We start from the raw sequence: 18,954 nt of genomic DNA on the forward strand, positions 1-18,954 counted from the left end.
TTAATAAAGCCCCCCCTGACATTCCCAGCTCTGTTTGTTTGTTCCACCCTCCCACCTTCCCACCCCTCGTTTCAGCACATCAACACTGCTTTTAGTGTAAAAAGGCGTCTGAGAGGGAACCGTGTGTGTGTGTGTGTGAGTGATAACAGCTAAGGTGTAGAGTGTGATCTTACAAAGTTTTACCTCATCACTGAACAGAAACTAGAATATTTTCCTTAATTGGGTTATTCTCGTATATTTCACGTCATTTTTGTATCGATTTCTTTTTCTCGCCTCTTTGCACAAAAGTCTAATTTCCACACATTACAGCCGCCCCTCTCTGAAGCACGTCGAGACTTTCATGCTCCGCTGATCAATGAGCGGATTAAAGTAATTTAAAGGCCCCCTTTGTTCGCTCTGTGCATTGGAATCTCCCTCCACGTCTAAAAGCGCCGGGCCGGCAGGGCCTTCAGGAACAACCCCTTCAACTCGAGCGCCTTGGCGTCAAAAAACAACGACAGACGTGGCCTTCTGTGTCACAAACACCCCACACGGCTCTCCTGGGGGAGTTTACTGCAGACTGACGGAGGACGGAGGGAGGATGGTGAGTCACACAGCAGATCCCCCCCCCTCCTCTTTCATCTTGACATTTGACACAGGGATGTGGAGGATCTCAGCTGGAACAAACAGGCAGCGCCACATCACAGCTGCCCGTGTCTGAGCCGCTGAGCCTCGGGGCTTCCAGAGGACAGGTAACAATGAGTCAGCGCCTCTTTACTTGCTTTACTTCAACCCAGGGCTTTGTTTTCAAGCTGATTTTATTATTTACTCCCCCCCCACACGCACACACACCCGGCCTGTGCCCTGCTCCCAGGTCATCATCTCACATTCCTTGACAGGCACCCTTACGGCGGCTCGTGGAGAAATGGGACAACTTTAACAAGTTCACGAGTCGACCCTATGCAGCATCCGGTAATCTATTCTCATTAAAACCTCCTTCGGTAGTCGGCAGGGAGTTTGGATTTTATGTGTTACCGCCGGCCCAAATGATCCTGCGGCAAAGAGGTGTTCCTAATGAACCCCGCCGAGACTTGTCCCCATCAGGTCCTGCAGTATTCCGGCCATGTCTCATCAGGGCGGATGGAGCACCACAACAAGACGACACGAACCTCTCCTTAAAAGCCTCCTTACACTTACACTCCGTACACACATTGTTCCTCTGTGGAAAGGTTATGAACAATAAACATCTTACCTGTCACAGACAGCTCCAATCTCTGACTCCAAACACAAACACTTTGTTAGTCAGAATGCTATTTGAAAAACCTTCAGACTGCTGTCAGCGTGAAGGATTACGACAGATGGATGTAGACACTGTTCCTTCAGACATTTCCTGCTCATTTTGAGTCCAATCTGGTCAAATGTCTTTAATTTATGATTAATAACACTGACGAAGGAATGCACATATTAGGGTCAGTAACAGTGTCTTCCATGGGTTCACAAAGAGTGTCATTTTCTCCCATGTCCAAGTAACAAGGACCAGAACAAAGGAAGGTCAGAAAGGTCGAAGGTCACTGACAGATTTAGGGCTGAAGACGCTTGCGAAGGAGGGAGGCTAATTGGTCCTAAGGCCTTAGTGGCAGATTTCTCTTTATCAAGCAAAGCAGATGTTCAGAGACAGAGTCTAGCTACACATTTACTCGAGTGAAGTAAAAACTCTTACTTCCTGTAGTGTCTACACTTTGCGTTTCAGAAGGAAATGTGCTTTTTCATGTCTTCTTCTGACAGCTTCAAGCTTCTAACCATATATTCTGAATGTATTTTAACATAAAAACCATACTGTAACTGCAGACTCTGACTCAAAGGACAACTTTACTTTTGAATATTTGATTCAGTCACATTGTAATCTACCTCTACTGTTAATTTTTAAAAAACACTTAATGAATAGATCTATTGCAGATGTTTAGGGTGATAACAAAATAAACAAATATGGTATATACAAGCCAATGTATTCTAAATAAATAAATGTATTTCTGGGCTGGGAATGCTTTGGGATCCCCCAGAAAGAGCTGGGGGATCCTTCCTGGGGAGAAGGATTTGACCCATGACCTGACCACGAATGAGCAGAAGAAGATGAATGGATCTTCTCTAGCAATAATCTTGGCCAACCAGCAGATAAAAGGAAACCTAAAGGTTGCAGATAATACTTAATACTGAAAATTTATTACTCAAGATTGTGCAAGTTGACGCAAGACTTCAGCCTCCCGTAAAGCATTTTCACCGTGTCCCTAATAACCTTTACCACAGCTATGAGACACATCAGGAAACAGGGTCCACCTTGTGGTGTTTCAAATAATTGCAGGAAAACCATATATGGTCGGAGCAGTTTTTATCTCCTCGGTTAGGAGGGCAGTGACGGAGCGCTGCTCTCAGCTTTGGACGGTCGTTCTCTCCTGAAAAGAAGGTTTGCTCAATGTCAGAAGTGAACTGCACTCCGTATTTTGGATTACAAATACCCTCACACACACACAAAAAAAAAAAGATTTCTTCACACCACTTCAACATCAAGCTAATCAGGGTTAATGTGTCTGAATTACTGCGGTTTTAAAACTGAGACAAATTGGAGAAGAACAGCTATGTTGAATTATTTTGAATCGTGCCAAAATCTAAAAGAAAATAGTTCCTATTATTGAAAGTGGATTACCAAGTTTCCCCAGAACAATGGCAGACGTGCTCCTAGCATGAACAGGGCAGTTTTATCTGTAAGGCCTCACTGACAGATAAATTAACGTAAAGGAGTCATCCTCATCCGTTGATAAAAGCAAGTAAGCAAATAAATGAAAAGGTCCTAGCACTTCTTGAAGGATCGCCAAACACCTTTCATGCCAGCGTTTCAGACGACGATCATCTTATGTTGGGAAATGGAAAAAAAAAGTTGTAACCATTGTGGTCAAAGTGCGAAAAATTACGTCATTCGCGATGTCACGCAACATTGCAAGATCTGGTGAGGTGTGTTGGCGCTCGGAGTATGTGCTGATGATGACTCTCAGCTACAGCAGCGTCTAATTGAAACTGAATAGCTCTAAATTTGGCATCATTATAGCCATTTTTTGTGACTGGCTGTGGTGGCCATCTTGAATCCAGCTGACTCCAAAATTTAATCTAATGACTAATGACTCTAATAATCTAATAATCTAATGACTCTAATGACTCCTGTCGTAGAGTTTCATTGCAGCCTGACCTTGGGTTTAGGAGATATTTTGCTAACAGACATAGGGTCGACTCCAACAATTAACGCCAGAGTTTTGAGCAAACATCATATGCGATCGGTAGCACTCAGAACACGTGCTGGAGAAGACTCTCAGCTACTACCACACGAGATCTTAGCTCAGTATCTGTAAAATCCTTTGAGTTATCGCCATTTTTGTGCCTTCTGAAGTCGATTCGCTGTGGCGGCCACCTTGAATTGGGCCGACCCCGAAAGTGAATCAGGCATAAATGTGCCTGCAGTGATTACCTTCTGAGAGATTCATTAAAATCCGTCCAGTGGTTCAGGAGATATTTTGCTAACAGACAGACGAATGAGCACACGCACACACACACACATTTACATTATTGAGCTGCCTTCGGCACGGCGGTTCCCGCGAAAGCATCCACCCAATCACTTCCCTTCATTAAGGCCCGTGCAGCTGCGCATCAAGTGTTGAACGCACTTTTATTGTTGAGGTGTCAAATGTAACAGTGTCACCATTCAGAGAGGGACTGGGAGTAAAATGGTCACATAAAAAAATAGAAAATCAACAATGAAAAAAATGGTCACACGGGGGGGGAAAAAAGTCTGGTTCCCGTGGCAACATGGACGTACAGTTTTTAAAACAAGTGTTCCAGATCCAGACGTGTAGGCGTTCAATTTGCACTTTTTTTTTCTTTTTTTTTTCCTTTCCACAGCCTCTGTTAAACCTCGGACGACAAGAGTCCGTTGCTGTTTACGCAGCCATGCATACAGTCGACAGCTCCGCGTGTCGAGTCGGTGTCTTCGTCTGGGGCCGGCACTTCCGGTACAAATTATTTACACTACCGTTAGCGCCGCCCGCGTCCTCGTTACCGCCGTTAATCTGAATACTCTGAGCACCGCGCACGCCCGCGTCTCTTACCGATTATAGAGGGGAAAAGGAAACGTAAAAGCGTGGCGAATGTTGGCGTCTTCACATCGAATGTCGCCCGTTTTGACCTCGACTTCGGAGGAATGCTTCTTTTTTTTTCTCTTTATAGTGAATTTGAGAAAGAAAGCCGTGTTCTAGCAGGGCGAAGCGTTTTCTCACACCACGTTCGCCATTTCCCCCGAAAAAGGGGACACAGGCGAAATGCTGCCACGTTTCCTATTATGCCTTAAAAGTGAGAAAATGGGAAAGAGGTGACCGCACCGGTGTTTAGGAGAAAAGACACCGACTTGTCCGTTTTCTCTCTATTACGACCGTGATCAGCTGGGGGAAAACAGAAAAGCAAATGGAGGTGCTTTCGGGTCACCTCTCTTGTTTTCAGCCCTGCGATAAGTATAAAAAGCCTCCAGCCGCCACGAAGCTAACTCAGCTGGTTGGAAAAAAATCGGACATAGGGTGACACAAATACCCCTACGCTTGTTCGAAATGACTGTTTCATCGGATCGGCGTGTCGCAGCCGCCTGCGACAAACTCACGGCAACCAGGAAACGCACCTTGGTGTTCCGGGTGAAATGAAACCTAGAAATCAACCTCTGTTGCTCCGTAACAGCGGATAGTCTAACAAATCAGAAAGGAAACATCCCAACTTGTGATTCTTCAAGGACTTCATTTCCCTAAAACTGAAAGGATAAAAAAGAAATAAAAAAAAAACAAACGGATTAACATAAGGCGAGGGCATGGTCCTTTGTGTCATTTGTCAATTTCTCTTGCGGCAAATTCTTGGTTTTCCTCATTCATTACTCACTTGTCGTTATTAATTATCGTGTCACTGCGGCTTTTCTGCTCCGCTGAGTTCATTTCCGCTGCGTTCAACCGTGAATTTATTCTACGTTTAACTGGCATGTGTGGGTCTGAATGTACATCTGCCTGCTGCGAGTCAAAGGAGCGTCCTCGCTGCGGACTTTTGAGCCGGGCCTGTTCCTTTCGAGCCCTCTGCGGGAGGGGTGGGGGTGGTGGTGCGGGGTGCGGAGGGCCGGGGGGCTATTGTATATTGCACGAGGAGCAGCAGGGGTCGTCCTTGTCCGGCTGGGCGGCGTAGTCCATCTGCCTAACGATCTCTGCAAACAGTTCGTCCACCATGGTTTTGCTCTTGGCCGAGGTCTCCATGAAGGGGCAGCCCCACTCCTCGGCCAGGGCCTGGCCCTCGCCGGACGACACCTCCCGCTCGCTCTCCAGGTCCACCTTGTTCCCCACCAGGATCACGGGGACCTTCTCGTACCTGAGGACGCACACACAGAGAGACCCGTCAGGGAAACAGAAGCGTAAAATAAACAGACAAAGGGCTGCTGACGTTTTACACCTCGGCATTAACCCTGACTGGTGCGACGGGCTAACGGCTAGCTCGAGTGGCCTGCTGCTTTCGTCAAAGGAGGGTCATTCAAACTCTGCTTCATAAACCTTCACATATCCTCTGCAATTTCTGCATTACATGGTGATGCAGCAAACTCTGTGGTTATTGCGCAGGCAGTTAGCTGTAGCAGTTAAGGTGTGGCACCGAGGCACTTCCTGTGGGAAGAACCGTGTGATGTGCTGACAGTGACGTAAAAGCTTAACAGGATGCATTAAGATGTAGTTTAACATGGTTTCTTTCTCCCCAGATTAGCTAAACTCTTAAGCAGATAAACAGATAATATCTTCTTTTTTTTATTTTACTTTTCCTTTAATGCAAACCGCGGCACTGAAGACAATCTTAAATTCTACTGATCATCATTCTTTTGCAATATGAATGAAAAGCTTTAGTTAGAACAGCAGATAAATCTACTTTATTTCCTGATGTCCCACACAAGCTGGGCAAGAGGCAAAAAAAAACTGTGTGACAATAATCCCCATAAAGGATAACATGATGGGAGAAGAACGGTAAAGGACAAATAATTCATTTTTAATGAACGCTGAACGAGATGGAGACATTTTCTGCTTCGTCCAAAACAGGAGATTCCAGCGCACGCCTATGTTTTGCGGGTGGAAGCATTTGATGCCGAGAACCTCCATCTGTTCAGCATCCTGTAAGCGCCGAGTCTTAACCCCGACCCAGAACAGCTACGAGAAGCTGTGACCCCCTCCTCTGAGAGCTGGACCTCTTCATAATCCTTTGAGCTCTGAACTTGTTGCCACGTCGCCGAACTGCGGGAGAACCGGACGGCTTTGAGGGACGGCCAGAGGAGCTGGAGGGGTAAACCACCGCGTGGCGTTCTTCCCTTTTTTAAAGCGGGAAACGTGGAGAGGGGTCTGCGAGGCAGTTTGTCCGCATCAGAAGGGAGCACATCGGATCGAGTGGTTTCTCCGCGTCCTCGGAACAATGTCTGCGCACAAAGGAGCTGTTTTTCCATCTTAACAGCGCCGCGTAACGTTAGAAAGTTCACCCTGAACACCCATCAGCCTTATCAGGGTTTCCACACTCTGCTCCCGCCTCATGACATACGCACGCTGGCAAAGAAAACCCCTCATCCTGCGAGGCAAGTGTATACAAGAGAGAAAAAAAAAAATCTAACATTGGGGACACGGGGAGACTGCAGAAGCTTTGATATTCTTCCAGGTTGAGCGTCTCTCAGAGGTTTGGGGCTGCAGGTTTCGGCATTCAAAAAAAAAAGCCAGAACTTTCAGACTTTGATCTGCTCATGAATACATTATCCGGTGAACTTTAATCTCCTCCTTCTCCGGTCCCGGGATCCGCTCACCAGCCGAGAGGAGGCTAGCAGGAATTAGGAGCTAAACTCAGAGGTTGGTCGGCGTGTGACCAAAAAGCATGACAGACTTCCACTTTCAGCGGGGAGGCTGCTCGAATGAGAAACGACGACTCGAACGTTCGGCGTGCCGAGCTCGGGACTCATTTGGAGCATTTCTGAAGGAGCACGCCGATCACAAGCAGATCTGTGTTAGCGGGCTGCTTTTTTCTGTGAACTTTTAGATTCTCGCAAGGAAATAAAGTTCCTTTTTATTCTTTTTTTTACAACTGACCTTATGGTACACAGCTCTCCCTTTAATCCAGTGTCGACTTTTACTTATAAACACCGTATAACCCGGTTAGCAGCTCAATTTAGCATATTTTCTTTGGAAATTGGAAGGGTTTTTTAAGTTCTAGGGAAAGGTTATGCACAATTATTATCTTGCCAGCAGAAACACGTTGCAGTAAAGCTGTGTTTTCTTCACCGAACCCTAAAGCATAAAAGTCTAAATAGTCGAAGTCATCGTAACATGATTGTCTTTAGTAATGACTGAAGCATTTGATGGTGTTGTAAGTGTTTGTCTGCAGCATGTGATTAATGGCTTCTTTGACATTATTGTGCACTTTTTATTAGGCATATAAGTGAGTGTATTTAGTGTGCAATATAAGCCATAGTCATTTAAAGTTGCAAGATAATCGAAACCCATCGATAATTGTTTTCTAACCTCATCTCCTAATTAAACTGAATCCCGAAGGTACCCAAAGGTTCACATCCTTACATCTTATCTGTTAGAAATAGCTCTTTAATATCTCTAAATTAAAATTATTCAAAGTTTAATCCTGATGGGATTGGCGAGCGAACAGATGAACTGAGCTGGACCAGGAACAAAGTGAATTACCGCCATCTTAAATCAACTCTAGAGTCCAACTTTTCATGTTAGAAACCTTCACATCACTGTCAATATCACTTTACAGAGGAACAGATATTCCTAATATTCATAATTTGCTGAAATATGTTACTCCTGTTGGAAGTGCTAAAGTTAGCTGCTAGTACTGGTACATGTGCTTGCAAATGACCATTTGAAACAAACTGTTTTTAATGCTGTAAATATCTGTTTAGACATTCAAAGAGCCATTTACTGAACAAATAATCCCCTAATGTATGATGAGTAAACACTGTTAACGTCATTTTCAGACCGTCTGTCCACCCAACAGGAACATCTCCGCTCCACTTTGGAGAATTACAGCGTCACAAGTGTTTCATTTTCACAGAGCGCTCCCAAACATCAGGATGAGTCCGCTCGACCACAGTCGGATCGATTTGTGCGTTTGTTACGGTTTTGTTCTGAACATCCAGTCTGTTGGGTTTGCCCGTCGTCAGTGGCGACGAGTGAAACTGCTCTGCAAAGTGGGCTTCGACGCTGGTAAAGTTTTCAAACGGTTTCTAATTATAGGCATCTTTTTTCGGAGCACGTTTGCCTGGAAGCGTCGCGTTAAAAACCTAAACACCGGGTTTACACTCGGTTTGAATTTCACAGTTTTTCTTTGGAAAACAAGGCATCGTGGCAAAATTTGCAGCGGGGAGATAAAATCTTTAAATGATTCACGCTTTTTTTTTTTTTTCTCCCCTCCTTTTATTTTCAGCTCTGCTTGTTTGGAAAATTGACAAATAGGGAGCTAAAAAAAATGTACGAGGTAACAAGTAAAAGTAGATTGGCTTAGAGTTGCTTTTTCGCCACAGTTTTGGCTACTGCAGACAAAAAGACAATTGCACATGATTCTTTTTAGCTATGGTAAGCTTTTCACCGTTCAAAGCCCACCAAAATTTACTGACAAATCAGCTTTAGTCAGGATGTTGAAAAGAGAAACTTTAGTCACCAAGATCATTGGGTTGTTTTTGCTATTTGTCTGAGAACCTTTGAGCTCAGCCCTAGAAATATAATAATTCCAGAAATACACAGAAACCTCATGAAAACAAGACAGAACAGCTCATTTTATCAGCTTTTCCAAGACCAAAGAAGCACTTATAGCAATTTATATCAGTATGTAAATTAACTGTATAGTTAGGAGACAGGTAGGAGAGTAACTTCTTATTCTGCTGGTTCCTCAGTTCAAACAAAGGCAACTGGACTGCTTTGCCTTTCTTTATTTTAGATGGTATGAAAACAAATGAGGAGTTAAACACACAAACTGGCAGTGGCTCGCAGCCCCACAGGGCTGAAAACATCACCAGATGGAAGCGCCTTGGGTTTCACCACGTCTCACATGAGTCTCACGGGAGCCTCACCCTTCTATCGCTCTCCTTGTGGATTACTTTTCAGGATTTTTCAGAGAAAAACAAGCCCACTCCCACCTGGGCCTCTGTTCCCATGGATCCCATCGGGCCTTTTGGTGGAGGCTCCAACTGGTGCCGCTGCAAGATGAGCTCCGAGGTCAGAAACTCCCAGTAATCTAAAACTCACTCTGGACTAAATGATCCCCATCCCCACCACCAACGCCATTGTGTTTCTTAAACAAACTTTAAATTTAATGATACAGAGTTTGGAACAACTTTTGTTTTAATCTAAAAGACCCAGTTTATACAACAGACAATAAAAAGTAGAGTTTAATCAGTCAGGTGGATTTTTTTTAACCCATTATAGTTTGAGGTTTAGCATCAAATTTAATTTCACTAAACTTTTTTCCCCTTTGACCTTGTGAACTTTTGTTGAAATAAAAATAATTTATTGCCAACTATTGACTTTGCTCTTACATTTAATAAAAAAAAAAAAAAATCTTGACAATGTTGATCCAACCCTCCTCTCCTTTCAGAAAGTATAAGCATGCAGGTTGCATCATGGTTGAAATCATATTAAACCAAACACTGTAGTGTTCCTTGTGTTTCAGTGGTCAGCAAATGTAGCTCCTCGTCAAAACAGGAAGTACAGCATAAATACAGATGGTTTGAAGACACAGGAGCTATATATAGCCATAATAACAGAGGAGAAACCCAACAGTCCCAGGGGTCTGACACTGTGGCTGCCACGGAGACAGAGGCTCCCAAAGCCTCGGCATAAAGGGTGTTGGCCACACCGCTCCTGGGCCCAGCGGCGTTTCATATGAAGCCAGGTTACCCCTTTTTCCATAGAGGCTCCTGCAGTAAACGACAGACGGAATAACCGAGCCAGGTTGCGTTTGCACCGAGACGACCCAAACAAAATGTCACACTTTAGCCTTCAGCTTGCCAAAAAGGCACTGGAACCACTACGACTGCAAACATCCATTCATGCTCGCCCCAGACACATCCTATCTATAATGCATGATGCAGATCGCCTCACACAAGCCAAGAGGATGAACAGTGGCGTCGCCGGGAGCACGAGCACTGCTAGGCTTACCCTGGCCAGCAGAGTCAGGACGAAGAGGGAAACACGGTGCACGCGGGGCTCTCCAACAAGTCTTCTTTCTCATCGATTAGCTGCTGCCGAGAGCCTCTTTGGGATTCTCTGAAATTCGCTGCATCTCCCTTGACTCCTTTAAACCCCGATACTCAGAAATGACAAAAAAAACACTGGCCAAGAAACGCCAAACTGTTCAAGGTAAATGGCTTCAGAGCTTGTCAGACTGTACTTTTATCCTTGGAGATGATGTGTAAAAGAAATACTGCTGGCACTCGCCAACTCCCTGAAGGTAATTATGCTGACATGAATACCTCCTTTTACAAAGCACACACACACACTCACACACAAATCAAATGCAACGCTTAATTCAACTAAAAGTTTGCTCATAGTGAGTAATACATGAAACAAAAGAATACAGCAAACTGCCTGATCGATTACTTAGGTCAGAAAATACAAAGCTGATTTAAAGACAGGCATATCTGTGGGCAACACAGTGTTGCTACACTAGGTAGTATCTCACTGGGCTGCAACTGTTGGAGACTAGTTGGCGATTTAAAATTGAGAAAATAGGCAAATTTTCCAATGCAGCTTCTCTGAATGTGTCATTTTAACGTGTTGAGTTTATGATTTAATCAACCAGTGTGCACTTTTCAATTAGGCGGATATGAGCCAGTTTTCCAGGTTTTCAACAATAATTATTTATCCTCTGTGTGTGACTTTTAGGCCTGGACATTAGTCTTGGATGTTTCCTGTAAGGATAGCTTGTTGTTGGGCAAGAAAATGAACCCAAGTCTTCGCCCGATGCCCGAGCCAGGTTGTGACAAAATGGGGGCTCGTCCGGGAATTGAACCCGAGACCTCTCCCGTTTTGTCACAACCTAGCTCAAGGGATTGTGACAAAACAAAGGGAAAAGGACACAAGGACGGTATTTCGAATATTTATTTAAAAGCAATTTAATGAAAAATAAAGAAGCGCAAACCTGTCAAGAAAAAAAATAATTAACCAAACCCAGGTAAGCCAAACTAATATAACCAAGACAAACCGTAACCCAAGGAGGACAAACAAGGGGGGAGGGGGGGGGGGGGTTAGCCCTAATGACCCCCCCCCTTTCCCTTTTATACCAGACTAAATCACCCAATCAGGTGTTCCCAATAACTACCTGCAGCACTCAATAGAGCCACACCTGCAGCAGCTCAGTCAGTCACCTGACAGGGTCGTCACACCAGTATATTCTTTATGACGTATATACAAATTATGCTTGTCTACTAATACTACAATTCTGGAGAAGATAGTGCCAAAAACTTTTACCCTGCCCCCAGATTCTACATTTTCTCTACTCCACTATAGCTTTATTTAGATATAGGCTTTGTGTTGAAATATGAGACTGTTATCAACAGAGAAACATTCTTTTTCCCTGGAGGTTTGTTTTCTCCTTTGAAGGTGGTACAACCATGCACATGTGATGGAGAAAATGGCTCGTGCTGCAATGCAACATATCGTTATGATATAACACAAACACGCATCCAGTCAGTGTGACAGAGAATCCTTCAGCCCGCTCCTGGCCCGACTCTTCATCTCCTGCTGCGCCGGGGCCTCAGGCAGCCGAGAGTGAGAGAAATGTTTACATTCCCAATCAAAAAAAAAAGGTCTTTTATGTTTACAGATGATGGTTCGGTTGCGTGCAACCGGAGGACAAACTGACTTTCGAGCTGTTTTATTTGCAGAGCTTGCTGTGAATTTAAGCAGACACAAAGTTTCCTTTCAGAATTACATGGACTACTGCTTTGAATGAGAGACAATTTCCTGTTGCTTCCCCGCTAACGTGTGTTTGTTATTGTTCTGTTTGCCATCAACCTTAAGACTGGAGCTTACAGAACCCAGTTCTAAAATCTTTATGCTCAGACCTGTTAAAAATGGTTCTTAGCAACTGGATTGCATTTATGTAGGTCTAAATACAATTTGAGTTGCCTTAGTGTGAAACAATGTTTTCCCTGTGGTCTGGACCCCTTTTATCTACATAAGTTTGATAGTCTGAACACAATCTGTCCGGAGCCCTGCTATAGGACCATAAGCAGGGGTATATAAATCTGCTCAGCTGCCGGATGAGATCGTTAAACAGCGGTATTATTCTGAAGATACAGCCTTTTAGTTTGCTTGTTAAGTTGTTTTTTGTGGCTAAAGGTTTTATCGAACTGAACTGTAACCCCTTTTTGCTTTTGCTAATGTTGATTACCTGTTAATTAGTAGATGAATATCTAATGATTACCTTTGAGTTCTATTAAAGTCTGTTTAGTGCTTCAAGATATATTTTGCTCGACAGACAGAGCTGACTCCAACAGTTAATGCTAAAGTTTTAAACAAATTTCTCATGCAATCTGTCAATGCTCAGAGTATTTGTTGAGGATGACACTCGTGCTACTACTGTCAGGATTTGGGGGTCTTTGGGTTTGTTTTTGTATTGGGTTTATTGTTTCTTTACTTCTGTTATTTGGTTCCTGTGTTGAGTTCCCTGTGCCCTTCATGTTCCTGTCATCATTCACCTTTCCTCTGCTCAGTACCTGTCAGCCTGCCTCAGACACCCACACCTGTCCCTCGTTCCTAATCGGTCACCTATGTCCACTTTCTAATCATCCTCAGCTTTGAAAACCTGTTCATCGCCTTCACTTCCCTGCTGGTTAACTGTCACTCCTGTGTGCCGTCTGGTTTTCCTCGTGGCTCGCCCTCCTCGTGTTCCTGCAATCCTGGATTTTTGTTTTTGTTGTTTAGTTTTAATTGCTGCCTCATCAGCCTTTTGTTTTGATTATTATTATAGAATGAGTCTGCATTCTGGGTACCTGTCCTTTCAACCTGACAACTATCACATCCAATTTGAACTCAATATCTGTAAAACTGCATTATTGAATTCATAATGCCTTTGGGATTATGAACCTTTCTAACCAACAACGTGGTAGTTTTCACAGAAAGGTCATCCAGTAGAACAGACATTTAAGCTTGGACCAAAGTAGTAGACATTACTATTAAAAGTCTCAATACTAGCATGACTAGAAAGGTTGGAGGGGTGAGGTAAAGTGCGTTTACATTCCTGTCTCAGGCATTTCCTGTTACCAGTTGTGGCTCTCAAAATGGAGCAGAATAAACAAGTTAATGTTTGAATGTTTTACAGAGCAGAGTTTGAACCACAGCCCACTGCTCGGGGCCTTCAACAGTATTTGTGTACCAGGTCAACTACTAAGCAATCATTACTGACCTTTAGCTCTGTTCAGTTTTCACAGTAGACAGAGACAGTAATGGAGACTACCGCTTCTTCCACTAGTTAACTCTGACCCAGCTGGCACATCAAAAACGCCTTCAAATGGCAACTTTGCACAATGTTGAAATGAGGGGACGTACATTTAAAGCAAACTGCAGAACCTTCCTCAACAACAGCACCCCTGAGGAACGGACAGCGCTATCAGTGTGGTTTATTATAGTACCCTGTTTCACCTCTGTCTTCAACTGTCCTCTGTCCACGGTCTGCTAAGTCACCAGTCACGATACATCCTTCATGTAAAGGGAACTGCAGCTGAAGTGAGAAATAATTATGTCCCTGACTAAAACAGGCAGTCCAGGGTGTAATCACGGGCACCCATGGCCTCTGCGCTACTATCGGCGGGCACTGATAGATGCTGACAGGGTTCAGAAAGAGAGACACACAACAGCAACTCTCATCTGAGCGAATGCCAATATGGTTGTGACGGGTCATCAGTGTTTTGGCATCGAAACGCGGGAACGATCTCACGGCTGAGGCTCACTCAGTTTCGCTTTTTATATAGCTGTGTGACACAGACACCTCTAACCGTCACAGTTCACCATTTTCTGATGTTCTCTCATTCCTCAGAGATGCTTTCATCTGTGACTTTTTGTTGATAAAACTGGTGTAAGCATCGAGGTGCTACAACCAAAATCTTGACTGCGCAGTTGAAGACTGCAAATGAATTTAGACACTGCAGAACACGGGCGATGGAGAGAAGAAAATCAACTAAGGCACAAAACTATGAAGATGCAGAGCACTTGGAAACAATAATATTGATGCATCACGAATCATATGAGTCATAAATAAAGCTGTTGTCAAACGAGCAGGGTCTGCGCAGTATGTTAGCTGTTCCTAGGACTGCACTTTTCTGCACAGAGATCTCTGAGGTTGTTCCTGGAATCTCCATTCAGCAGAGGCCTTGACTTTCAACAACTTCTCTGTTTCCTCTTTCAGACCTGGCATTTCTTAAGCGTCTCGTGGTCCTTCTTCTTGATGTTACACTCACTTGGGATCGCTACGTCTGTCACCACCGCCTTCTTCTGTGGTTTGTTGACCACCACAATGTCCGGTTGGTTCGCCATCGCCTGTTTGTCAGTCTGGATCTGGAAGTCCCACAGTGTCTTAGCCCTGCCATTCTCCACCACCTTTGGTATATCTGGAGATCATTTAAAGACCCATGCTTAGTGTTGGGTGACCCACATTGGGGTCCAGACCCCAACCTTGGGAACCATGGCTGTACAGTGTTCCAGCCACTTGGTTATGGCGTTCCATGTACGCTTTGCCTGCCTGCATCTTACATCCCGCTACTACATGCTGGCCTGTCTCAGGGGCATCTTTACACAGCCTGCATCTTGTGTCCTGCCTGGTATGATAGACCCCGGCCTCTATTGATCTTGTGCTGCCATGATTAGTGCCTCTGTGCTGTCCTTCAGTCCAGCCCTTTCTAGCCACTGGTAGGACTTGTTGATATCAGCCACTTCCTCAACCTGCCAGTGGTACATGCCGTGCAGGGGCTTGTCTTTCCATAAGAGTTCCTCTTCCACATTTTGTTTCTGCTGTCACTTAGCAGATCATCACTGGGGGCTTCCTTCCTGATGTACTCCAGGATCTTGGTTGTTTCATCTTGTATCGTGGCTCTGATGCTCACTAGTCCTCTGCCTCCCTGTTTTCTCTTAGTGTACAGTCTCAGGGTGCTGGACTTATGGTGCAACCCTCCGTGCATTGTGAAGAGCTTTCCTGTCTTGATATCAGCAGCTTCCATCTCCTCCTTTGGCCAGGCTGTTATACCAGCAGGGTATCTGATGACTGGTAAGGCGAACGTGTTGATGGCTCGGACTGTGTTCTTACCGTTCAGCTGACTCTTCAGGACCTGCCTTACTTTTTGTAAGTCTTATTGCCAAATGACTCTGAAAGGGGAGCACAGAGGTTCAAACTACAGTGCAGCCAACCTCTGATGGTGAACAGACTTTTATAACGATAAATATATACTTTATCATGTAAATAAATGTTGTTTCCAACTCCAACAATGCTTAAAAGCTTTTTCAGTCTAATTTTTCACAGTCATGCATCTTTCTCTCTTTTTTGCCATTGAAATGTGTTGATGTGAAAAGATTTATTTGCTCTAAAAATGCATTAAGGGGTTTATAACTTCTGATAGCATCAGCTGATTTACTTTTTAACAATTATATTGACTTGTATGAAAGTCTGTAAACTAAGAAAGCAGTCTGTATCAGATCAACTGTGTTTGTGTAGCAAAATGGCCAGAACTGAATTGATTTTACAAAGTATACTCACAACCTTTCAGGGACCAAAAAGATAAATAAATCATCATATAAATCTATAGTCAACAAAAGCTTTTAATAACTTTGTGTTTGCATGTTTCAGAGTCCTATAAACAAACAGCAAAGTAAAGAAAAAGAGTCTGTCAGTAAAATCTGTATTTGTTACAGGACACCTTGGAAGGAAGGTCATAGCATCGTGTTAAAACGTTGCCTAAAGTTTGTAAACCTTAAACTCTTTCTGCATAATTAAACTAAATATAATGGGTCAAATTCACTGACCAATCAAAGATTGATGAAGCGTCTTCGCTTCCTTTGATTGGTCAAAATTGAAGCCATAATATCCAACAGCATTACATTATAAACTTTTACACAGTTGTGAGTTTTGGATGATTACATACATTGTATTCTTTGATTTTCTTGCAAAAGTAAAAAGCAGCAGCAGCTAGCTGTAGCACTTCCATTGTAGCCCGGGGCACTTCTGGCAGGAATATCATATTTCTGCTTTCACATTGCACAGTTAAAGGTTCAGCACGGTGTTTGTTCAAAGCGCCATCTACTGCAGGTAAGATATCCAATGTTTATGACCTTTTTCCACAAAACTACACTTAAAGGATCTGAACTATCCCTTTTTTTCCCGGCCCTCTTTTTCCAGCACAACTTTAGATCATAGCCCGTTTACTTTGCCAAAAAAAGAAAAAATAGGGAAATAAATAAATTCTGCTGCGATCTTAGAAAACGCCACCAGACTCTGCGTGAGGTGTGAAATCACACAACAGCCTGGCTGCATCTGCCGTGTGAGCGTACACATATTTACATATAAACACACACACACACAGCCACCTAATACACCTTTCTCCCCATTTTCAACTCACGTGGGGGAAACAGGTTGGCCTCATTCTTTCAAACAGAGCCTCGTATTTTTAGGGACTGTTTCGGGGGGTGGGATGTGGAGGGGGGGCATTTGTAAATCCAGTCAGGTGACAAAAAACCAAAACGGAGAAATCCACATCTTAATGCTGATTATGATTTTGTTTTCCAGAGGCAGAACGGATCAGATACCGGCAGGAAAGGACGGTAAAATGCAGCCGGTATCAGCTGATCTGACCATATGCTGAGGATCATCTGAAGTAATAAGGTATATGACTAAACACTAAAAGCTTTAAGCTCATTTTAATACGCTCGTCCTTTGGACTCCTTTGACTGATGGGAACACATCCGCTGACACCCACGGTGACTGATGAGGCCACTTTTGCAGCTCATTGCACACAGAAACTCACAAATTGAAGTATATAAACCCAGCAAAGGGTATCCATGACGCTGCACATTTGAGCTCTTAGCGGGTTTTTATGACATCATGCAATGTCAGCTAGAGAGCACACACAGAGCAGTGGCAATAAGACAATCGCCTCTCGTGTGTCAGCGAGCAGCTCTCCCTGATGACATCATACATCTGGATCATCGGCGCCTGACACATCAGGCGATCTTTGTCGGCGTGCCGACATTAAAACCACAGGTTCTCCTCAGCAGAACCGGGCTCACGCTGATGCTCTCTCTCTCTCTCTCTCTCCCTCTCTCTCCCAAGCCCTCTGCAGAGCCCCTCTCCTTGCACTGAATCCTGGGTATTCCCGGGCCGGGGACGTTTTTGCAGTAGTTGCAGCATCTGGCACGTTACAGATTGTGTATTTAACGCGCCGTGGACTGCCTTCGGACAAGCAAGTCTTTGTCCTGTCAGGGGTGTGATGTCAAACATGGATAAAGTCTAGGAAGACAACACACAGATTTGATGCTGGGACAGCTGGGTGAAGGGACAGCAGTTAGGGGGAGGGTGAGAGTTAGTTCAGAAAACAGGAAAAAGCATGCTGAATATTATTATTATTATTCCCACACCAGGCCTCTGCTCTGAAACTAATAGAGCCCCACTCCATAAGGTCATTAGTGTGAATAATAACCTCCACCACATTGTTTGGGGGACACTCCTGAGACACTGCACCCACCTTTTTACTCTGATGATCTGGTCCCTCATGGGCTTGATGTCCTGGAAGCTCTGCTGGTTCACCAGGCTGTAGACCAGGATGAAGCCCTGGCCGTTCTTGATGTACAGGTCCCGCATGGAGGCGAACTGTTCGGTGCCGGCCGTGTCCAGGATCTCCAGCACCGACGGGGACGAGTCCACCTCGATCTCCTTGCGGTAGAAGTCCTCGATGGTGGGGTCGTACTTCTCGATGAACGTGCCGGTGACGAACTGCACGGTGAGGGCTGATTTGCCGACGCCGCCGCTGCCCAGGACCACCACTTTGTACTCGCGCATCGTGGCTCGAATCGGTCGGTAAAGCTATCAATCTCCGCGCGGCGCTGAGACGAGCCCCTCACCACTCGCGTCCCATTCCTCGCCAGTGACGCACCGTCGCCTCGCGCCGTGGCTCAGCTACTGTGGCGGAGCACAAAGACTCGGCGCCCCGACACGGGCTCCATCGCGGGAGCGCCCCATTCGCAGGCCGGAGGCTGGCGGCGGCGGCGGCGGCGGCGGCTGCACGAGCGGAGCGGAAGGACTGCAGCTGTCCAAAAATGTGCGCGAGGAGAAAGGAAGAGATCGCCCTTTGATGTGGACCGCGCGAGTTCTCATCTGCTCAGCTCACCCCTCTCCAAAAAAACAAAAAACAAACTTGCTCCATGGAGGACGCCGGGGAAAAAAATAGTATTAATAAAAGAAAAGCTGGTCCGAGAATGAACTACAAGAAGCGAAATTTTTCACCCCCGTCAAGCTGCTCCTTAAATTAAAAAAAGCACAAAATAAAAGCTACAGCGACGCCGAATTAAAGAAGTCTCTTTGTTTTCTTTTTCACCATCTTCTCTGGCGTATCTCCGCGTCTCCCCCGCTCTCCTGCGCGACTCCAGCCGCCATACTCTCGGGTGGAGACCCGCGGCTGCTGCGTAACCAGCCCGGTCCCCCTGCTCGGCTTCCGTACAGAGACACTAAAAAACAAAAACAAAAAAAAAAACGGTTCCCCCCCTCCTGTTCCTCCGCCTCCTCCTCCTCTCGTCAGATGGACGTGAGAGCAGCCCAGTGGTTGCCTCGGCCGCTCGCGCAGCTCGCTCGCAGCCGAAGCTGAATGGGAGCCGCTCGCGCGCGCGCGGGGAGCCAGTG

General features: G+C 45.0%; 1 protein-coding gene across 2 annotated transcripts; it reads right to left on the bottom strand.

Annotated features, from left to right (window-relative positions):
• Positions 1-3,674: 3,674 nt before the first annotated feature.
• Positions 3,675-18,793, bottom strand: LOC108239803 (ras-related protein Rap-2a). Of its 2 annotated transcripts, XR_001808746.3 has the most exons (3): positions 17,804-18,793; positions 4,942-5,415; positions 3,675-4,816 (listed from the first exon to the last, which is right to left on the bottom strand). XR_001808746.3 is itself a non-coding variant. In XM_017422751.3 (2 exons), exons 1-2 carry the CDS (start codon positions 18,115-18,117, stop codon positions 5,178-5,180), a joined length of 552 nt encoding a protein of 183 aa, XP_017278240.1. In that variant the 5' UTR covers positions 18,118-18,793; the 3' UTR covers positions 3,675-5,177. The 2 variants fall into 2 exon arrangements, 1 of the variants encoding a protein (XP_017278240.1); XM_017422751.3 differs by having other exon boundaries at positions 3,675-5,415.
• Between the last annotated feature and the right edge of the window lie 161 nt (positions 18,794-18,954).

Source organism: Kryptolebias marmoratus, linkage group LG6, assembly GCF_001649575.2.
Source record: "Kryptolebias marmoratus isolate JLee-2015 linkage group LG6, ASM164957v2, whole genome shotgun sequence".
NCBI lineage: Eukaryota > Metazoa > Chordata > Actinopteri > Cyprinodontiformes > Rivulidae > Kryptolebias > Kryptolebias marmoratus.